This window comes from Sceloporus occidentalis, unplaced genomic scaffold (assembly GCF_023333645.1).
Source record: "Sceloporus occidentalis isolate IW3139 unplaced genomic scaffold, rSceOcc1.0.p SCAF_7, whole genome shotgun sequence".
Taxonomy (NCBI): domain Eukaryota; kingdom Metazoa; phylum Chordata; class Lepidosauria; order Squamata; family Phrynosomatidae; genus Sceloporus; species Sceloporus occidentalis.
The window spans coordinates 26,614,873-26,632,270 of record NW_028316987.1 but is presented as its reverse complement, the minus strand read 5'-3'; the positions used below and the strand labels follow the sequence as shown (position 1 = coordinate 26,632,270).

The 17,398-nt window shown below is 40.6% G+C and overlaps 1 protein-coding gene across 1 annotated transcript in view; it reads right to left on the bottom strand.

Annotated features, from left to right (window-relative positions):
• The window catches only part of SPMIP7 (sperm microtubule inner protein 7), a 97,206-nt gene extending 80,014 nt beyond the window's left edge, over positions 1-17,192 (bottom strand). Inside the window, exons 1-2 of the mRNA XM_089532286.1 lie at positions 16,688-17,192; positions 2,665-2,762 (exon numbers count right to left, since the gene is read on the bottom strand). Coding sequence (XP_089388412.1) covers positions 2,665-2,762; positions 16,688-17,192 — 603 coding nt within the window. The remainder of the gene's footprint in view (positions 1-2,664; positions 2,763-16,687) is intronic.
• Positions 17,193-17,398: the final 206 nt, after the last annotated feature.

The window sequence follows — 17,398 nt, the reverse complement described above, 5'->3', positions numbered from 1 at the left end:
AAATAGATATTCATGGAGGTATTTTAAAGTAGATTTTTTTTCTTTATCTGCATCCATGTTTCAATAAATCTTTCCTGATCAGATAATTATTAAAGTTTCCATTAACAGTAGTTTTGTTGGACCATAAGTATGCATGCCATCCATACCTTAAGCCCGAAACTTCTAAATTCAATAGATTCTTGTTTCTTGGTTTCATCCATTCTTGTATCCATGCAAGACTGCAAGCCCAAGAATAAAGTTTTAGTTCAGGCAGAATACAACTTCTTCCTCCTTTGCTATCTTTTAAGTTTTCCCATTTAATTCTTGGCTTATTTCCTTTCCTAATAAATTTTCTTAATTCTTTGTTCCATTCAGCATGATTTTTTTTTCATTTGAGATAATTGGTATATTGAGTAAAAGTAACATAATCTTTGTGAGAATTACCATTTTGATAACAGAGATTCTCCCCAATATTGATAAATTTAATTTTTGTAAATCTTTTTGTATTTCTTTCCATGTCCTCCTGTAGTTGTTATCATATAAATTGAAGTAGTTACTTGTTAACCAAATGGCTAAGTATTTTATTTTCTTCCCTAATTTGCATCCAGATCTTTTATTAATATTTCTTCTTCCATTGGAGACATACTTTTAATTAGTATCAATGTCTTGCCTTTATTTATTTTAAAACTTTATTATTTCCCAAAGGTCTTCATTTTTTTTCATTAGTCGTTATATACCTTTTACTGGATCTTCCAAAATCACCAACATATCATCTACAAACACCCTTACTTTATGTTCATGTCCTTTAATCTTCATTCCTTTAATTTTACTATTGGATCTAATCGCATTGTTTAATGGTGACTTTGAGGCAAAACAGACCAGCAGCTTCAACCTGCTTCAGGGCAGCATGGGGCATGGACTACAGGAGGGCATGGAAAGAAAGCTTTCAGATGACACATGCAATGAAGATGCTCCCAAGCTGGCATCATGTCACCCACCTGCCCAGATGGTGGGCAGCATTGTAGCGCTCTGACAACATGGCATTTGGCTGCTGCATGCTGCCGAAGTGCCAAAGAGGCACAGCTGCAGCAGAAAAGACACCCTTTTTCCAACCCAAATATCAATGCCAGTTTTTTGTTGTTCACATTCTATTATTCGAAGCTATTTAGTATAGCTCTAATGTTGTTCCCCTCTCTATTGATGCTCCCTTGTCGTGGGGGAGAAGCTTGTGTACCCTAATGAAATTGTGAGCTATGCTGGCGGTGGTATAATAGCCTCCCACGCCAGACAGGTCACAACTGAAGGGTCTGACCAAGAGCACCAAAGGGCAGGATGGGCTCTCTAGCTTTATGGCAACCATTCTAGGAGAAGGAAAACTCTAATCCCAAACCCGGGCAGATGGTGCTCATCTAACCCTGTAAGGTCAACCATCTAAGAGAAGGAAGCTCTAATCAAACCTACGACCCAAGGACCTCGCTGCCACCATCCATGCTTGTCAAGGCCTCAGCAGACGAACCTCTGGTTTAAAGAGTGAGGCCAGTTCTGTGCATGCTGCGCTCCACCAGAAAAATCCATTGCACAGGCTTGAAGGATACATACAATTTCCAAAAAAACCCTGTAGCGATAGGTGAGGGATGAAACGGCAGGTGTAAAGATGCACTGGAAGCCACAGACCCAACCCTGCATGCAAGCGGTTCAGGACTTTGGTTGCTTGAGACTGACCCGGGAGATGACAGATTAGTTCCTGCTATTGCAGAAGAACTTCTCCCTGAAAGCGAATGTGGCTTTAGAGCTAATAGGAGCACTACAGATATGGTATTTGCCCTTAGACAACTGCAAGAGAAATGTAGAGAGCAGAACAAAGGACTCTATGTAACATTTGTCGACCTCACCAAAGCCTTCGACGCTATGAGTAGAAAAGGTCTGTGGCAGATCCTGGAACAACTAGGATCTCCCCCCACCAAATACCTCAATATGATTATCCTGCTACTTGAAGGCCAGCAAGGTCAAGTCAGATATGGCAACGCTCTCTCGGAGCCCTTTCTTATAACTAATGGTGGGAAACAAGGTTGTGTTCTCGCTCCAACTTTATTTACAATCTTCTACAGCATGATGCTCCAAAGGGCCACGGCAGATTTCAAAGAAGAAGAAGGTATTTATATATGCTACCGTACTGATGGTAGCCTGTTTAACTTAAGCCATCTGAGGGCTCGCACTAAGACTCTGAACTATCTAGTCCGTGAGCTGCTTTTTGCTGATGATGCTGCCCTCGTTGCCCATACGGAAGCAGTTCTACAGCACCTAACATCTTGTTTTGCTACAGCTGCAGAGCTCTTTCGGCTGGAAGTCAGTCTGAAGAAAACGGAAGTTCTCTACCAGCCTGCACCACAGGAAGAACACTACCATCCCCACGTCACTGTTGACAAATCTGTGCTTAAGTCCGTTCAGCAGTTCACCTACCTGGGAAGCATCATCTCCTCAAACACCAAGATTGATAAAGAGATCAATCACACATTAGCAAAGGCATAAATGTTTTTCCCCTCTCCTCCCTGGAAAAGGAGAAAGAGGGAGACACATGTGCCTTGCAAAAAGCAACCAGGGTTCTTTCCCTGCTCCCTGGGGTCAACTTGTACATGAGTATATATGGTATACAATTATCAGAATTATATCAGTAAACAAAACTACCTTAATCTCTGGGTCCAGATGAAATGCAAATAGATGAGATGAGAAATATTCTGTCTTTCTTGGTGGACCAGGTATCACTTTTACTGGACTTGTTCTTCCTGGGGAATAAAGTGAATGTTTTGTGATATATATATTTACAGCACTCAGATGTTTTGTTAACTTTACTTTACATAACTTTATAATGTATAAACTAAGGAATTTTATAATATTTTTATAATGTATAAAATTTATAATGTATAAACTAAGGAATTTTATAATAATTATCTTTGGTAGCAGTGGGTATTTCTCATACAGCTCTTTTAGTTGTGTTAAGTAAACAGTAATTCATTGAATTTCATAGGATTTTGATAGGCAAGGAATACTCAAAAGTGCCTTGCCAGTTCCTTCTTCTGAAATATTTGCAGTCTCCCATCCAAGTACTAACCAGAATGAACCTGCTTAGATTCCAAGAACAGACAGGATCTGTTCTAGAGAGTATTAGTGTTGCGATTTCTGGGCAGCCATTTTAAGTTGGTGAGTGTTTGAATTTTTAAAAACTCTTGGGAGTGTGTGTTAGTTGCTGAAGGGGTGGAGCTTCTGTGAGTCACATCTGTGAGTCAGTAGGGGAGGAGCTAGCTCTATATAACTGCTCCCAGAGGCTTTCCAGACCATTCAGTTCCTGCTAGGGAAGAGAAGGAGAGCAGTTTCTGGGCAACCATTTTAAGTGGGTGAGTGTTTGAATTTTTCCCAATCAAGAGAAAGTACAGCACAGGCAGGAGGGGAGCTGCCAACTTTCTTTTAGAAGTTTTCCTTTAAATCTTTTCCTTTTTTTTTAAAAAAAAAGTACTTTTGAGGGTGGTTTTTTCCCCCCTTAGAGGAAGTGAGTCAGAAACTTGCTTTCAGAATGAGCTAACACCCAGGAGATCTCTAAAGGTTAGATCCCCAGTAGATTGAGATCACTGACAGAGATTGGTGAAAGGGCCAAGCCATCAGGGGCCTTTAATGTTGCTGTTTATGGGAGGGATATTTAATTTAATTTTTTATTTTTTGAGGAGGAAGGCCACAGTCCTGTTTCACTGCCTCCTTAAGACTTCTCAGTACGGGAGCAGTATGGGAGTTTCTCAAAAGGGAGATACTGAAGTTTCAAACAGTTCTAACTTCTGGTGGGTGTGGCCTGGTGTAAGCAGCGTTTCGAAGGAGCTCTGGAGAAATGCCGCTCTTGGTTGTGGTAAAAAACATCAACCCCCCCGAAACAACTATGGAGTGAGTGAATATTAACCTTCTTGGCTTAGAGTATTTGGTGGGACCCACAGAGGCTTCCAGAGCTGGGTGTATATCCAGCTGTAGGTGGTTTAGAGGTGTGGTGACACTCGGAGAAAGTTTGGAAGCCAAAGGGGAAACCCCAGCAATGCAGAAGCAGCAAAGGTGGTTAATCTGCAAATGCCAAATGCCCCAGTTTTTAAGATTTCCAGATAAGAAGCTGTATAATTAAGAGTAAAGTCAAACCTAAACCGAAGAGGACAGTTTGCTTACCTATAACTGTAATTCTTTGAGTGGTCATCTGCAAATCCACACAAATGGGTTATTCTGCACCTGCACAGCATTTCCAGATCCTACTGGAATCACTAGGGAAGACTTTTTGGCAGTAGTTCCGCCCACCCTCTATATAGACAGGAGGTCTTCCCACCCTTTCTGAGTTCCAAAAAAGGTCCACTGTAAGAGCAGACAAGGAAGAGAGAAGGACACGACAGAGGAGAGGATGGGCAGGAGTTGTGTGGATTCACAGATGACCACTCAAAGAACTACAGTTACAGGTAAGCAACCTGTCCTTCTTCTTCGTGGTCTCTGCGAAGCACACAAATGGGTTAGACTGGCAAGCTTCTCCCATTGTGGAGGAGGGAGTGTCCTGGCAATAAACAATTATTACATCAGAAACAGTGTGAGTGTCATGTTTGACAGGTGCCAACTAACCTTAATGCATTCCGGAAAAAAGAACAGCTCTGCCAAAGGCTGCTTCACGTTGGTGTCTGGTATCAAGTCTGTAGTGCTTGATAAAGGTCAGAGGTTGTGACCATACCGCAGCCTTGCAAATATCCTCCAAGGGAATTCCAAGGAGAAGGAACAACATAGAGGAAAGAGTTTAAGGTAGTAGTAAAAGATTACTGATTTAAAAGTTTACTATCTTGGAATGTAAAAGGACTTAATGACAGGAAGAAAAGAAAAAATATTTTTTATAAAATAAATCAATTGATATATGATATTATTATTTTACAGGAAACACATAAGAAATAAAGACAAAAGATTAAGGAATTCTAAGCTTGGGGTAGAGTATGTATCAGCATTTAAGCAAAAAGAGAGAGGAATTGTTATTTATGTTACAAAAAATTAGTACTAGCGAATTGTTTAATGATCTGAGTGGGTTATACTTAGGGATAGAATTAAAGGTACAAGGAAAAGAAATAGTATTAGTAGCAGTATATGCTACACAAGAGAGGAAAGCTAAATTTTATTTTTAAAAAAACCTTAGTGAAATATTACAGGAATATAATGGAAAAGACTTTTTATGTGGAGATTTCAATGGAGTGCTAGACCTATATTTAGATAGATTAGCAAGTAAAAGAGTAAAGGCAAGGTAAGCTGCCAAAAACCTTTATTGATTTGACTGATTCATTAAACCTGGTAGATATATGGAGACCTAAGAAAGAGAAGATAAGAGAATTCACTTTCTTCTCAGAAAGACATAGATCATTTGTGAGAATTGATTTTTTTAATTTCACAAACGCTATTGTGCTAAAGTAAAAAAAAGCTGATATATTGGCAAGAACACACTCAGATCACAACCAGATAAGTTTACTTTTGAGAATCATGGAAAATGGTTATAGCTGGAAACTACAGGAGTACTTGTTGCAAAATGAAAACATCATTAGCGAAGCAAAACAAATATTAAAATATTATTTTCTAGAAAATATGAACAAAGGTGTTGATTTAGAAATAGTCTGGGATGTGGCTAAATCTGTAATACTTTTTTTCATACAAAAACACAAAGAGATACAAAAGAAAAAGAAGGTAAAGACAAACTTAATAACAAATGAAATAAAAAAGAAAGAAAATGAACTGATGAATAGTAAAGATAAAGGTGCGTTACAGACGTGCCGAAGGGGTGTACTAGGGTTAGGAAGGAGCGTGGTAGGGTTGAGAAGGGGCGTCCCTTCCGGACGCCCCTCAACCCTATTACGGACCGAGTCCATAACAAATGGCGGCGCCCGTCCACATGGGGGCCGCCATTTTGACGTCGCGGACGATTTGTGTCCACACGTTGTGCAGCAGAAGTGACACCGTGAGTGCGTGACTAGCGCCTCACAGCGCCACTTCAAGGCCGCAGAAAGAAGCGCCATTTCGGCGCTTCTTTTCAGCTGTGTCCAGGAACTGTGCGGTTTGGCCACTGCAGTTCCAGGACGCAGCAACCGGCAGCGGCGCGATAACACGCGTTTTTGGGTGGTCTGTAACGCGCTAAAGATAAAATAATACAGAAGATCAGAATACTACAAAGACAATATTCAATAGAAAACACAAGAAATAATAAAAAAATGGAAAAGGTAACGGCTAAACAGTTTCAAAGAGCAAATAAAATAGGAAAATGGCTGTCTTGGAGGTTAAGAAAGGAAAGAGATAAAAATATTATCATAAAAATCAAAAAAGATTTTTTTTCAGAACAGAAAAAGATTAAAGAAATCTTTTATCATAATTTTAGTAAAAGCTATAAGGCAAAAGAACTAAAAAATGAAGACATAGAAGATTATCTACAACAGTGTAAAATGCCAATAATAGAAGAAGTAAGACAAAAACTAGACCAACTGATTTCAAAAGAAGAATTATGGGAAGCAATAAAAAATGGCAAAAGTCCATGCCCTGATGGATTTATTGCAAAATTTTATTAAATTTTTAAAGAGGAAATAAATTATCCATTAACACAAACAAATAATAATAATAATAATAATAATAATAGGATTTATTTATATGCCGCCCAATCACTGGGAATCCAGGCGGCTTACAACAGAGGGGATAATAGACGGTTCCCTGCCCTCAGGCTTACAATCTAAAAAGACACGACACAAAAGGAGAAAGGAATGGTGAGGGGGAATGACAGGATCAGGTCCAGCATTCTTCTCTCCCTCAGAGGCCTGGACCAAGGGAGGGCTCTTCTTCTTCAGGCTAGCCCTGTTGGAGCTGGGCCTGCCTGGTCAACTACCTCATAGACCGGAAGATGACAGTTATGGAGGGAGGAGACTCTTCTTCCAGGCTAACCCTGATGAAGCTGGGCTTGCCTGGTCAACTCCCTCATAGGCCGGAAGATGACAGTTAAGGAGGGAGGAGTCTTTTCTTCCAGGCTAGCCCTGATGGAGCTGGGCCTGCCTGGTCAACTCCCTCATAGGCCGGAATTAATAATATTGTTAATAATATTAGAGAGAAAAGAATGCCCCCAGTGTGGGAAGAAGCTAACATAACTTTGATATTAAAGGAGGGGGATAATAAAGAAGATCCAAATAATTACAGACCAATTTCCCTATTGAATGAAGATTATAAATTGTTCGCAAGTATATTATCAAATAGATTAAAAACAATACTCACAAACAGAATTTCAGAAGAACAATGTGGATTTGTCTCAAACAGGCAGTTGAAAGAAAACATAAGACAAATAGTTAATACAATTGAATTATTTGAGGTCCATAATGGGGAAAAAATTGCTTTAATCTTGTTAGACTTAGAAAAAGCCTTTGATAACTTAGGCTGAACCTTTATGAAAACTATATTACAACAAATAGGAATTGGAGTAGAATTTTTGAAATGGATAAATTCAATATATGAAAAACAAACAGCTAAAATAATAGTTAATGGAAGCAGAACAAAATGAATAGAAATAAAGAAGGAGACAAGACAGACGGGTGTCCCTTGTCACCAATGTTATTTGTGATCACTTTGGATATTTCTTAATGGAAAATAAAAGAGACAACAGAAGTAAGAGGAATTAAGATCAAAGGGGATCAATATAAAGCGAGGGCATTTGCAGATATCGCAATAACCCTTTGAAAACATTCCCAAATTGATGAAAGATTTAAAAGATTTTGAAAAGATAACTGGATTGAAAGTAAATGTAGAAAAAAACAAATGTAATTATTAAAACTATGACAGAAAAGAAAGAAATGGAGATTAAAGACATGATGGGGTTTAACGTAACAAAAAAAGCAAAATATTTAGGTATAGTAATAACAAATAAAAATTCTGACTTAATTCAAAATAATTATGAGAAAAAATTGGATGAAATAAAAAAAGATATGAGGAAATGGAAGGATTTAAGGTTATCTTTATTGGGTAGGATTTCAGTAATTAAAATGAATATAATCCCAAAACTACTTTTGTTCTAAGCAATCCCTATAATTAGAAATGACAAGATTTGTAAGGACTGGCAAAAACAACTTTCTTGAATACATATGGGCTGGGGGAAAAACAAGAATTAAACAGAGGTACATGCAAGATGCAGTTGAAAGAGGAGGGTTTGTAGTACCGAATATAAGATTATATTTTGAAGCAAGTGTAATGGTATGGTTAACTGAATGGATGGAATTGAAGGAAAAGAAATTACTGAAGTTAGAAGGACATGAGTTAAGATTTGGTTTTCATGCGTATCTGTATTATGGAAAAGTGAAAGTAAATAAAGATTTTAAAAATCATATTAGAGTGACATTGTATAGAATCTGGGAAAAATATAAGATGGATTTGTCTTCAAACACACTTGTGGTTATCCCCACACGAAGCCTTGTTCAACACTGACCCTCAAAAGAAAGAGAAATGGTTAATATATGAAGAAATATTAAGGAAAGGAAAAAATGATTATGAAATCTTTAGAACAAATCAGAATTGAGGGTTATAAGTGTGAATGGTTTCTTTACTATCAAACAGAATCAAGATTTAAAAAGGATAAAAAGACACTGGGTATTGCAAAGAGTATGACAGAATCAGAGGAAATTATGTTAAAGGAGAAACCTGCCGTCTTATCGAGACTCTCTAAAAAACTATTAGAATTCTCTTTAAAAGAGGATATAATAAAAGAAAATATGATAAAATGGGCAAGGGATCATGCAAACCCTTGGACTTAGCTCAATGGGAAACATCACAGGAAAAGAGATTAAAATATACAGTAAACCAAGATATAAAAGAATATTATAAGATCATATATAGATGGCATCTTTCTCCTGATAAACTGTGTAAGATGTATGATAAAGCACAAAATTTATGTTGGAAATGTAAGAAGGTAAAGGGAACTTTTTTCATTTATGGTGGGAATGCAGTGAAGCCAAAAAATGGATTATAATATGTAATGGTATTAAAGAAATACTAGATATAGATTTAAAATTTATCCCGAAAACATTATTATTAAATATGATAGAAGAAAAAGAAGAAAAAACATGTGGTAAAATTATTTTTTACATGTTAACAACGACCAAACTGATTTACGCTAGATATTGGAAAATAAAGAAGGAAATTCAAGTGGGACAATGGATAATCAAACTGTTAGAAATGATGGAAGTTGATATAATTTCAAAAAGATTATCAAAAAATGTAAAAGATAGCCTAGAACCAGATGTTAAGGTAAATACTGACACTAAGAACTGGGGAAAACTTTATGAATTTATTGAGAGAAAATGGCTAAACATACAAAATAAAATTTAAAAGATGTTAAAATAAGAAAGTTGCAATTGGGGAAAAGAAAAGAAATAATAGCAGTAAATAATTAAATAAATTAAAGCTTGAAAATAAGATAGGAAAATAAGGGGGAAAAGTGGGGACAACAAATTAAGAAATATTACCAATTTTTTATTTTATTTTAATACGATAAGCAAAAGAAATGAACTAATGAAACGGTAAAGGTTTTGACTGTAGGAAGTCGTGTCTGTTATATGTTGGAAAATTGAAATATGAATGTATGAATTTGTAAGAGTGCTAGATTTACATATGTCAACCGTCTAATTAAAAAGATTGTATGTACAGCGCTGTGTACATTTACAGCACTTTATAAACAAAGGATTATTATTATTATTATTATTATTATTATTATTATTATTATTTAAAATTACCAGCTTGGTAGATGAAGGCAATGCTGTGGATATAATGTATCTTGATTTCAGTAAGGCCTTTGACAGGGTTCCCCATGACATTATTGCAAACAAGCTAGTGAAATGTGGGCTAGACAAAGTAACTGTTACATGGATTTGCAATGGGTTGACTGGCCAAACCCAAAGGGTGCTCAACAATGGCTCCTTTTCATCCTGGAGAGAAGTGACCAGTCGAGTGCCACAGGGTTCGTTCCTGGGCCCATCTGCAAATAGCATGTCCCTATTATTTCATCTAAGTCATTGATAGAGATGTTGAATAACACTGGGTCAGTAGCACCCTGTTGCACCCCACTGGTCACTTCTTTTCAGGATGAAGAAGAGCCATTGCTGAGTACCCTTTGGGTTCAGTCCATTAACCAATTGCAAATCTATTTAACAGTTGCATTGTCTAGCCTACATTTTACTAACTTGTTTGCAAGAATGTCATGGGGGGCTTTGTCAAACACCTTAAAGATATGCAATATTCACAGCATTCACTTCATCTACCAAATTGGTATTTTAGAGAGAGAGAGAGAGAGAGAGAGTCTGGCATGACTTGTTTTTCAGAAACCCATGTTGACATTTTGTGATCATGGCATTTCCTATTAAATGTTCACAGACTCTCTGTTTAATGATCTGGTCTATAATCTTTCATTTGCAAACTCCCAGAACAATCCCTACTTCCCTAGTGTGACATTCCTCCCACTGTTTACCTCCCCAGAAACTTCCTCCACGTGTTCCCCAACCAGGAGAGTCCATTCTGTTCTGTCCAGGAAAATTTCTTGCTGCTTAATATGCAGAAGTCTAAATGCCAGGCCTCCAGCTGCTGGGCCTTCTCTTCCAACAGGGCTACCAACTTGCACTTTGTGCAGGTGAAGTTCCCCACATCCCTAGGCAAAAAAATAAACATCCCACAAGTGTTGCAGGTGACTGCAGCAGCTCCCTCAGAGGTCTTAATGAGGAACTGAAAAGGACTGTGAACTTCCCCCTCAAAAACTGACTATTAAACATCCAGGAAAAAGACTGCTATTGGCCTGGCTTCTTCCACGAACTCTGCCACTGAGCTCAAGAGACTGGATCTATTGCTATATAGAGGGGCCCTGGCTGCTAGCTCCTTCCTGAGGCAAGTCTCTGACTCCCTTGCTCTGAGCACAACCCCTTCACAAGCCCCTTAAAGAAATAAAAACAGTTAAAAGTAAAGGCGAAGGCCTGAAACAAAGCACCCTCTTTGCTTCCCTTTAGTGAGAAAATTCACATGCCGTCAGGCGAGCGTCTCTGGCAGGAGTTATAAAGGATAGGCTGCTAGCCCGTCCTCAGCGACTCACAGAACCCACACCTCCTCAGGAAAATACACTTACCAAGGTTTGGGGGGGGGGGGAGACTCACCTAATCAAAATGGCTGTCAAGACACCCCTCTCTCTCTCTCTCTCTCTTCTCCTTGGAAAGGATTGAGCTTGCAAGCCTCTGGGAGTTATAAAGGCTAGACTGCTAGCCCCTCTCCAGTGACTCACAGAAGCCCCACCTCCTCAGGAAAACACCCTCACCAAGGTTTTTTTGGGGGGGAAACCTCACCCACTCAGAATGGTTGCCAAGACCTCTATCTCCCTCTTCTCCCTGGCAAGGACTGCATATTAGGTGATGCATTCCAGGGCGTGTACAATTTATAGTCAAGTAAGTGGTGTGGGCAAATCACACTGTCTCAGCCTCAGAGGATAGTAATCGCAAACCCCCTTTGAAGAAACTTTCCAAGAAAACCCCATAAGGTCACCATGGGGTTGCCATAAGTCAGAAATGACATGAAGACACACAAGAACAACAAAAGGTCTGCAATTCTTTCACAGGTAGTATATGGGATTGGGCGGGGAGTAATGCCAACTCCCACTTCATGTCCCAACCCACACATGAGGAAGTAGCTGTGGCAACACCAGACCTCTCTAGAGCATACTGTTGCCAGCTCTGGAGCCCCCTTACCAAGACAAGGAGGAAAGGGTGGAGGAGAAGCCCTTCCTCAAGTGGTGCACCTGAGCCAGGCTCTCCTGCCCATGCACTCTCTGGCTGCCTGGCTCACTTGTTTGAGGCAGCAGTAGTGGCAGCAGAGGGCCCAGCGATGGAGGAGGTGTATGCAGCAGCACTGCTCCATCTTTCCCTTCCCATCACCTGGCCACCCCACCTCCCTGCAAGGCTGCCTCCCAGCCCAGGCAGGGCACAAATAGGCCCCTCTGTTGCTCCATCCAGCCCCAGCAGACTGAACCAGCCTAGTGCCCTACTTTCTCTCTCAACACTTCATCTCCTTGCCTGTCTCAGTGGCTCCCCTTTGCTTCTGCCTCCCTACCTTTCTTACTTCTGTCCCTTCCTTTCCAGGTGCAGCTGCAGCAGGAAAGGCGGCTGTGAATGGCAAAGGGCCCATGGGGAAGGTCTGGCAGGAAAGGGGGCTCGATGAAAGTTGACCCTTCTCAAAATGGAGTGCATTTTGCAATTCTCCCTGCATCCCTGGACAAAACGTTAAAATGTAGGAGTTGTCCAGGAAAAGGAGGCTGTCTGGTCACACTGGTGCTGCTATTAGACAGATTTCTAATTGACTGAATAATCAGTGTTAACTAATGGTTGCTCCTCATCTTGGAGAGTAAAAAGGAGTGCCTTTTTATCCTTAGTAGTAAATAACACCTTTGAGTCTATATGGAAAGAATTCAAAGGATACACTGAGAAATTCTCTGAATATCAGTTGCTGAGAACACAAGCAGAAGAATCTGTCACTCTTCATATTGTTCTTGATATCAAGGTTATCAGCCTGCTCAAGTCTTAAGATCTTCAGGTGAGGGGTTTTCTCTTGGTCCCACTTTTATTATTATTATTATTATTAACCTTTATTTATAAAGCGCTGTAAATTTACACAGCGCTGTACATACAATCTTTTTAATTGGACGGATCCCTACCCTCAGGCTTACAATCTAAAAAGACATGACACAAAGGGAGTGGGGGTGGGGAGGGGGCATCTCTAGTAGGATAAAACATATAAGATACATAGCAATACAGGAAATGATTCAATAAAACAGGGAAGAAAAGATCATCAAATAGCAAGTGACAATTATGCAATGCCTGGGAACACTGCCCTGAACAGAATGGTCTTCAACTCCGTTTTGAAGCTGGTTAAAGAAGTGATGGCTCTTGCTCGCAAGGAAAGAAGGTTCCAGGAGTGAGGGGCAGCGAGTGAAAAGGGGAGAATCCGGGATGGGGCAGAGGAAATCCTGGGCTGTGACAGCAGACCTTGACTACCAGAATGGAGGGCCCTAGTGGGAAGGTGAGGAGAAATAAGGTCTGATAAGTAAGGGGGGGCAGCCCATGGAGGGCTTTGAATGTCGACAGCAGGAGCTTGTACTGAATGCGGAAAGGGAGGGGGAGCCAGTGAAGGGATGTCAACACAGGAGAGATGTGGTCAGAGCGGTGGGTGGAAGTGATAATGCGTGCAGCTGAATGCTGGACAGAAATTAAAGGACGGAGGTGAGAAAGAGAAAGCCCAGCCAGGAGGACGTTACAGTAATCAAGTCGTGAGATCACTAGGGCATGAACCAGGATCTTGGCAGTAGAGGCAGAGAGAAATGGTCAGATTTTGGCAATATTGTATAAAAAGAATCTACAAGCCTTGGCTGTGGTCTGGATCTGAGGGATACACGACAGAGAAGAGTCAAAGATAAAACCAAGACTGCGGGCTTGCTGGACTGGTTGAATAGAAAAGTTGTCCACAGAGACAGAAAAGGAGTGTTGAAGGGTGGGCTTAGGAGGAAAGACAAGAAGCTCCGTCTTGGACATGTTGAGTTTCAAACGCCAATGGCGCATCCACTGCGAAACGGCTGTGAGGCAAGACAAAACTTGCTGTTCAAGCCTTGGAGAAAGGTCAGGGGTGGAAAGATATAACTGAGTGTCATCGGCATAGAGATGGTAGGAAAAACCAAAAGAGCTAATGAGTTTATCTAAGGATAGTGTGTAGAGAGAAAACAGAAGGGGACCCAGAACAGAGCCCTGGGGAACTCCAACAGATAAGGGAACAGGAGAAGAAGTCTGACCGCCTGCAACCACTGCGAAAGATCTGCCAGACAAGTAAGATCTAAACCATCATGTTGAGGAGGGAGCAAGCTTGTTTTCTGATGCTCCAGAGACTAGAACACGGAACAATGGATGCAAGCTCCAGGAAAAGAGATTCCACCTCAACATTAGGAGGAACTTCCTGACAGTCAGGGTTGTTCGACAGTGGAACAAACTCCCTCAGAGTGTAGTGGAGTCTCCTTCCTTAGAGGTCTTCAAACAGAGGCTGGATGGCCATCTGTCGGGGATGCTTTGATTGTGATTTCCTGCATGGCAGGGAGTTGGACTGGATGGCCCTTGTGGTCTCTTGCAACTCTACGATTCTATGATTCTAGTCAGGAGACTTCTAGGTGGATGCTCCCAGAGTTTGGAAATCCATCCTGTGGTAGGCTAGGTTGCAACACACCTCTCCTTTTGGCAGCAGGTAAAGAACATTTTATTTAAATAGCCTTCTGATTAATAACTGCATTAGCAAATGTATTCTCAGAGCCATTGGCAATAATTGTTGAGAATTCCTGGAGACCAGGAGTAGTCCCAGGAGACTGGAGGGGGGCAAACATTGTCCTCATCTTTAAAAAAAAAAGGGGGGGGGAGAGGTTCCCAACAATTCTCATCCAGTTAGTCTGACATCAATACCAGGAAAGTTTCTAGTGCAGATCATTAAACAAAGACTCTGTGAACATTTAGAAAGCATATCCATATCACAAAAAGTCAGCATGGGTTTCTCAAAAATATGTCATGCCAGACTAAGTTGATCTCCTTTTTAAATATAATTACCATCTTGGTAGAGAAAGCAAGCACAACCAATCTAAGGCATGTGTATAGGAGTACAGAGACAGCAGATACTTTTAAAGAAAGGTATTTATTCTAAGTAGACAGAATAGAGCAATGAGATATCATTCATGCAAGGCCTCCTTGCCCTGCAGGTACAGAATGCATAGTTACAAGATGTTCATTTCAGGCAAGCTGTTACCAAGTTTGGTTTTAATAAAATTTTGGGTACATGCGGTCTGTGCTATGACCCCTGACTGACCCCAGAAAGGACCCGCCATTAACCCAAAAGCGAGGAGACCACATAGGCAACTCACCTTGCAGAGGCAGAGTTCCCAGAAAAAGATGGAATTGGAAATTTTCCATAGGAAGTTTGGGAGTCACCAAACCAGAATCACCACTGCTTACCCAAGTAAGACAATAGACTTGGCTTCACACCTGATGAGCCAGTGATCAGCTTAACGACTTAGTAATCAAGCCGGATGCCCCTCTGAATTGTGTCCAGACCTAAATGCATTGTGCAACACATTACTTGCTCTCAGCTTAACAAAGCCCAAGCAGTCAACACCTTTGTCTAGCAAATATTTCTAGCCTCCAGATACGTTTCGCCTTTAAGAACCCCGGGTTTTCAGACCCTCCTTGTGCTATCACCAGGTTGCAAGCTGGTCCACACCAGTTTGAACTACTCTTAGCTCCTGCGGCCCTCTTCCCCCAGCCACGATACACTATCCATCCAAGCTTCATCAGACTTCCCGGAGAAGATTTCTAAGGTAGTATTCCCTAGTGGTGCCTCCCTTTCTCAAACCTATCTCCCAAAATCACCCCTCCCCTGCTGTAGCATTGAATGTGTGCGTGTGTGTATGCTCCCCTTTTGCTGTTGTCGGTACCCTATTTTGGCACGTGGTGTTGTCAGGGCCACCTCTCGGTTATATTTGAACTAATTAAAATTTCCCCAATTAGATCTTTCCTAACAAAGCCAAAAGATAAACATAATAAAAGCCTAGACACACTAGCTAACACATTTCCTAAGCTACTCACACAGAGATGGGATTTGCAGTCCTTGATGGGTTTTTGGATGCAAGGAGCTGGCTCTCATTGCCTAGCTCAGGGGCAGGCAACCTTTTTGAGCTGGGGGCCGGGTTGCTGTCCCTCAGACAACTGGAGGGCCGAAGCAAAAAAAAATATTTTTTTTAAATTAATTAAATAAATAAACCGGGACAAATGTAGGACAAAATTTTCAAATGGAGGATATTTTTTTTGTAAAAATGGAGGCCACACAAAAAAAATTACTGATTTTTTTAAAAAAAATGTTAATGTAAATGCATGTTTCGGAGGTTTCTATAGACAATTGCCCCCGTTGCCCGCCGCTTGTCCCCCTTGCCCGCCTCCTCATGATAGGCCAAAGGCCCCACGCCTCAGGGCCTTTTAAAACCCTCTGATAGAACATTCTTGAAAACCCCAGTCCATCTCTACTGATTGGCCAGTTAGACCTTAGGTCAGCTATGATGTAACTTCTTATTAGCATGTGATGTAAGCTCTCATTAGCATGTACTCCCCCCCCCCAGCTTAACCCTTTGTGGTTTGAGAGGAGTCCTTGACTGGTGGCCCAGTCATTACAGGGTTTTTTTCCAGAGACAATGGATTGCGAATTAAATAGACACACATATCCACCCACCCTGAGGCCTTGCCATTCAACAACAGACCAACACACAGATTAACATGTAGATCACTTCTTCCCAAGCAAGGGTCACACAAGTATATATATCCCACACACTTCCATACCACCACCCTCCAAATATGCTAGCCACAGATGCAGGCGAAACGTCAGGAATAAATCCTTCCAGAATGCAGCTATATCACCCAGAAAACCCATGGTAGAAACCTCTTTGCTTGCTGGTAAAGGAAGGGCAGTTGCATTACATTCTGCATAAGATGTACTTTATCCCTGTGTTTATCATGTTTAAGGTTGGCACTTGTATTTTAATTTAATCATAATTTATTCTATCAGAAATTATAGCAATGACAACAGTAATGCAATTTACCTCCAATTTTGGCCCTGAAAGAAATATCTGGGACAGCTCTAGTGTTCCATTGTTGGTCCTGGCTTAAATCTTCTAATAGTAATGAGGATCTTCTCTTGGTAATCTGGCCTGTCCAGTGTGGGACAGGTGTCCCCTGTTGTGACTGCACATCTTTGTCACTTCTCTGTATTTCAATGTTTTCTCCATATGGGATTTGCTGATATGCTTTTATTTCAGCTTCAGCTCTTGGGCTCAACAATCCTGAGCAAGGGTTAATTACTGACACATCTTCTCGGTGTGGAGCTAAGAGGTAGCTTTTATCTTCAGGAGGTATAATAGGACTAGATTTTAGAAAAGCACCGCTGTACTTGTTGCAGAAACTGGGAAATAAATGTCTATTTTCTGGTCCCCTCACAAATGGCATGTACATTCTCTTTAGCAGACCTTCATACTGTTGTTGATGCATCTTGTGAAGTGAATCCATTGGAAGAGGACTGAACTGTTTTGCAGTGACCTGAGAAGCCATCACAATTTTTTTGAAATATTGTTTCTAATTAGAGGGAGTTCTGATTGTATCCAGCAGCTCTTATAAAATTAGAGATCATTCAGCAAAAAGCACAGAGTCACAATTGAAAAGCCAGGATCTCCTTTTGTACATTTAAAAATATTAATGTAAGAAAACAGCAGACCAGGAAAGGAATGATGTTGCTAAGTGAGCAAAAGAGTTTCCTT